The 5443-nt window shown below is 34.4% G+C and overlaps 1 protein-coding gene across 3 annotated transcripts; it reads right to left on the bottom strand.

Annotated features, from left to right (window-relative positions):
• Positions 1–275: 275 nt before the first annotated feature.
• On the bottom strand, positions 276–4366 carry LOC131047962 (uncharacterized). Of its 3 annotated transcripts, none has more exons than XM_057981775.2 (4): positions 4104–4366; positions 3671–3843; positions 1509–1640; positions 276–689 (listed from the first exon to the last, which is right to left on the bottom strand). In XM_057981775.2, exons 2-4 carry the CDS (start codon positions 3830–3832, stop codon positions 609–611), a joined length of 375 nt encoding a protein of 124 aa, XP_057837758.1. In that variant the 5' UTR covers positions 3833–3843; positions 4104–4366; the 3' UTR covers positions 276–608. The 3 variants fall into 3 exon arrangements, with proteins under 3 accessions (XP_057837758.1, XP_057837757.1, XP_057837760.1); XM_057981774.2 differs by having other exon boundaries at positions 3972–4108; XM_057981777.2 differs by lacking the exon at positions 4104–4366 and adding an exon at positions 3962–4094.
• Between the last annotated feature and the right edge of the window lie 1077 nt (positions 4367–5443).

Genomic DNA, 5443 nt, shown 5'->3' with positions numbered 1-5443 from the left:
GGCTGCGCCAGGCCACACCAGGATTGACTCAATATTGACACACATCTGATTCCTGAAAAATGTCATTGTATAATGACCCAACGCAGACACACCAAATACATTAAGAAAACAAGATCTCTCCTGTTTCTTGATCCCAAGTGGCATTTGTAGCAGCAAAATTTTACTAAAAATGATTGTTCATTTCAAAGATAAGGTTATATGTGATACAGAATAGTATTTCAATATTAGAGACATCAATCGCATTTATCAGGAAGCTCAATTGTCGAAAAAGTGGATGACATAAAAGCATTGACTTTGTATCTATTAAAAGATATTCAGGATACATAAATTAGACACCACCAGGACACAAGAAAGAAACCCCCTGAATGACAGCTTGACAAGAAACCTATACGATACAAGAACCAGATACCGACTAGTTTATCACATGTTTCCTTACACTTAAAGTGACAAACTCACTACCAAGCAGTTTATTCACTTTCAGAATTCAAAACAATGTACCTTTATATCTAAAGGTGACTGGGAGACACAGTTATTGTACAGACTACACATCCTCAACAAAAACCTGCAGTACAAGCTTTCGCAATATAATCTGAACTCAAATAACCATCTCAAGGAATTATGATTTTCTCTCCAGCATATATAGTGTCATCAGTGTATCCATTCGCAGCTTTGATTTGATCAACTGGAACCTGCATTAGACCAGCCAATCAGACACATTAGACTAGACCTGCATAATGGAGACTGTAGACTAACGAAGCCCCAAATTCACAAGTTAATGAACCATATGGCCTAAAAATCCCTGAATAGCAAATGGGCCAAATTTTGGTCTAAAATAAGGTTGGGTGACTAACATAGCTATCTGGCAAATGAAGAGTCAAAGCACCTACATTTTTTACTCAATGTCATAGATCTGATTTTGCCATTTTGGCCAAGACTCCTACACTCTCCTATTCATAAACGCTATTTAATTTTTTAAATGCATTTGGAACTCATAAATTCTTGGAATTTAGATTTTCCACCTCGAAAGAAGTTCTACTTACAAACATTCAGATTTATATATCAAAATCTATAAGGATTAGACAGCTTGAACATGACTAGAGATACTCTCATTCATGCAGCTCTTCAAGCGGCAAGCAAAATATTGACTTCCATGAATCTACCAATCGGAAAATGAATGAAAAACAGTATTACGTGGTTAAAAATTTGTTCAACTATGCTGGAAACCATGTTGACTATAAACTCAAATTAAGAAAGGCCCAGTTTAATTGATGTATGGTACACCTCCATAGTAATCAATATAAAGGCATTCTTATGCACCATGAAGAGTTTAAACAGATATATCATGCTAATAGAAAGAACTTCCACCCTATTGGAGGGAGTAGTCTAAAGGTTGAAAATTAACAAAAACAAAATGTCCAACTCATCTTAAGGATAGTTGGCAGTCAATCATTCTTTTCTAAAGGAGTGTGTTTTCTATTCCTTAATTTGCAAGAAGCACAAGGACTTACCCCATACTTCTGAGACAAACCCCATAGAGTGTCTCCTTTGAATATTTCAATGGTTTGGGGTGGTTTCTTCTTGCCGCCCCCCTTGTTAAAGCCAAACCTGCTTGCTTCTTTCACAACCTCATCTGTATTCACCTGCATACAAATGCAGGTATTAGAAACAAAACAAAAGATCAAATCTTTGAGAAATAAATACTTCCTCATCTCATTTCCAAAAGCCATTGATCCATTATCTTAATGTGCCTAAGTAAAAATGTCAATGCACAAATACATACCCGGATCGCATCTTCAAGAAAAATGTAGAAATCACATCTCATGGCCAAAAAATCTATAGAACCAAACTAAGATAAAGAGGCATCGAGCATCAACGTTGGTGTGTCCAAGTGTAAATGGCTGTACATGCGTAAGAAACAGATCCTAACTTGCAAAATAAGTATGATATGCATTATATTTCTCGGGATTAAAGAATAACGAGCAAGTCCTAAAAGGCTAAATCAAGATCAAACCCTGTTGGGCATTATGCCCATCTTTAAGCATTGTTGTTGGACCACACCCCCCAAACAAGCTTAGGTCTAATTCTCAGGCAAATTTGACCTAATATAATCACCATAGATATGGCTTCTAGCCAAATGGCAGTCTAGACTCTAAAGTCTAAACGTCACAGGAAATTCTCATACATTCAGATAAGTCCCTCACACAAATTGGTATAACTGAAACTCTTCACATATATCTTCTTGTTCTAGTGATGTCATCCAAAGCATAATTTATGGTGTATTTCCAAAGCCTTATGAGGCATATCCATGAAAGAAAGAAAAATAAAGAACTAAATTAATGATAACGAGGTAGCAATAGATGAGCAAAAACCCACGTTATATGTTGAAACTAAACAAAATCAACCTCAATTTTTTCTTAAAATCATAGAACCAAACCAAGATTAGCAGCCTCTGGCATTGGTGGCAATGCAATCAATTGAAATTGCCATTACAGAGATAGAAACCCAATTTCTATCTTCAACAAACAGATAAAACTCACATCATATTTACCCATAAAACAAAAATTTGGGGTAGTTGGTATTTTTGTGAATACAATGCCAATGCCTAAACAAAAACTAGAATCTCATCACAAACAATCAAATAGAATCCACATTACATTTTCCCATAAAACAAAGAACCAATTTAAGAAATGAAATGATGTGCCTTGAAACTCAACATAAAATACATACAAACACATAGAGGGCGAGTGTGCCAAGAGATACAAAGGCCAATAGATAAATAAAATATAGATTCCATCCTCAAAATATAAACAAAACCCACAGTACATTTTCCTAAGATAGACTACACAGCCATCTCGTACTGGTGTTAATGTGCTATGAGGTGCGAATACCCATAAATTATTGAGCCAACTTAAGATAAACATCCCTGTAACTGGTGCTAGCATGTAAACAGATCCCCTACAACATTTTCCCCAAAATGATAAGGCCTGCCATGATATATAGAGTTCCAGCATTGGTACAATACATTTTTTTCCAAATTAAAGAACCTTCCTAAGATAAGAAGGCCTCGGAATTCGTACTACATGTAAATTGATTATAGAACCCATATTACATTTTTAACAAAATTGGAGGATCCATCTAAAACAAAAAGGTCTCTGGCATTCCAAAATCATCAAACCCATTGATGATGATTTTAAAAGCCCATTGGATCCCCAAATTATAAAACCCATCTAAGATAAACAGGGGAATTCTAGCATTTTTATATACATGTGAGAAGCATGTCTATCTTTGCTCCACAGGCGTTATGAGACCATATGAATTAGGCATCCCCCTGGCATTGGCACTGGTGTGTACTCATGTCATACACCTGTTAACCTTAAATGGGTTCTATGATTCTTGGAAAATGTACTGAAGAATATATAATTATTAGACCCATTTATGAAAAATAGGCATCTGCCATTGGTATGTGTATACCAAGGGCCTGATTATCTTTGAGTGTAAAGACTCAAAAAACAACCCTCCAACATTCCAAAATTTTAGAACCCATTTACCATGCATATATGTACGTTACAGACCAGTTTGTATCACATGGATTCTAAGCATTAGAGGAAATATATTGTACAGAAAAAATGTGTATTATTTTTTTTATTTTTTGAAAACTAAATCCTGTTACCTGATCCACTACAATATCATCTGAATAAGAGGATTCATCCACAGGTTTATTAGGCTTAAAAGCCTTAAAAATGCTTGCTGCAATCCCTGCAAAGATGGCAAATCCAGCTGTCTTGGCAACAATGCCATCACCTTTCCCATCAGGCTTGCCTCCTCCAGCCATTCTCCTACTTCCTGCCACAAAATACACACACCCAAATCATATATTCCATTCCACCTGATCACCCACAGCTTGAAATTTTTTGTCTACTTTGCTTTGTTTAAAACCTGATACTTTGGGGGATTTCCTTACAAAAATTTACCTTCGCACCTACACTGCTTCGGATCCCGAGTTCTATAATTGCATTGCCCACAGAAAAATATTTTTAAAAAAATCAAAATTAACTATTCACACTGGTGAGGTGCGATAGAATTAAAGAGAATAGTAGGTATACCGAGTGTAAACCAGAGATTTTGAGGGTATATTTGGTCCTTTCCGGACCTATCCGGGTCTGATGCCGAGCCTCTAGTAGCCCTAGAGATTCGGCTTGGGTATTAGCTTTTGGATTCCTGCCTGAATCTGAAGATTCTAGCTTATGTTGTAAATTAGAATGATATTTTATGTACCTAACACTTTTAAGCAAATTATTACCCTTGTAAAGCAAGTCTTTCAAAATAAAATTGGGTCCCAGTGAGATTGAAGCCGAAGGTTTTTTTTTAATCTATCGGCTATGTATGAGTATATTCGCAAAATCTAACAGATTCAACTGGAAAAGCTAAAAGGTTTTATGCATTTCTATACCTAAAGGTTACGAGGACAATTTTCAGATTTATTTACTAGAGTTGAGAGACTACACAAATTTTAGCTTTAAAGAATTTTGTCTTTAGTTTTGTCTTAGGTGATGTCTTGTCAAGGAATGCATATGGAAATTTTTATTTTTTTTCTCTAGTGTGTTACCTTTGTTTTCTTTGAAGTATTTCAAAGTTTTTTAAGAATTAATTTATTTTGAATTATATGTTTAGATATATATTTATAATGATACATAATGTTTAATTATTTTATGTTGTCTTGGTTGATGCATTATAGATTGTTTGTCATTTATATAATTTTTTTAATTAGACATTTATGTTTTTCATTAGTTTATTTTGAAATTATATGTTTCAATTTAATTTTGTAAACTATTAATTATATTTTGATATTTTAATCTATTTTGTTTTGATTTGTCTTTTTTTTTTTAAGTCGTGTTCTTTATGGGGTATCATGGGAGAGGTTAAGTGTCACCATTGTGTTGCGGCATGAAAGATAAGATATGTTCAAGAGCATTTTAAGTAAGTTTAAGTATAGAAACCATGGTAAAGTTGGTGTTTATTTGTTGATGTCAATTTTGTGATTCATAGACATTTGTGTTTTAATTTCATACCATTGAATTGATTCTCACTAAATCCCTAACTTGTCTCATTTTGATTATTATTTTTGTTGTATACCTAGTTGAATCATGTCAAGCCATTATAGTAATGTAGTCACTTATCTATAATGCCATTGTTGGAAGCCAAGAATTTGAAAGCACAAAAATAAAACTTCCACTAGTGAAACAATAAACACAATAGGATATCTATCATATAATATGAAGAGTGTGTAAATACAATGAGAAACCTTGCATATATAACTAAGGATGAGGAGGTGAAAAGAGTGAAACTCTAACTATCCCTTCAAAGGTGCAACACTTGTGAGCTCACTTGACAAGTGTGTGAGCAAGTGGCAAGTATGCATGCAATAGGTGTCTTGAGTGATGAG

This window comes from Cryptomeria japonica, chromosome 3 (assembly GCF_030272615.1).
Source record: "Cryptomeria japonica chromosome 3, Sugi_1.0, whole genome shotgun sequence".
Classification (NCBI taxonomy): Eukaryota; Viridiplantae; Streptophyta; class Pinopsida; order Cupressales; family Cupressaceae; genus Cryptomeria; species Cryptomeria japonica.
Note: the sequence above shows the minus strand (reverse complement) of the source record. Positions and strands in the feature narration are given on the sequence as shown.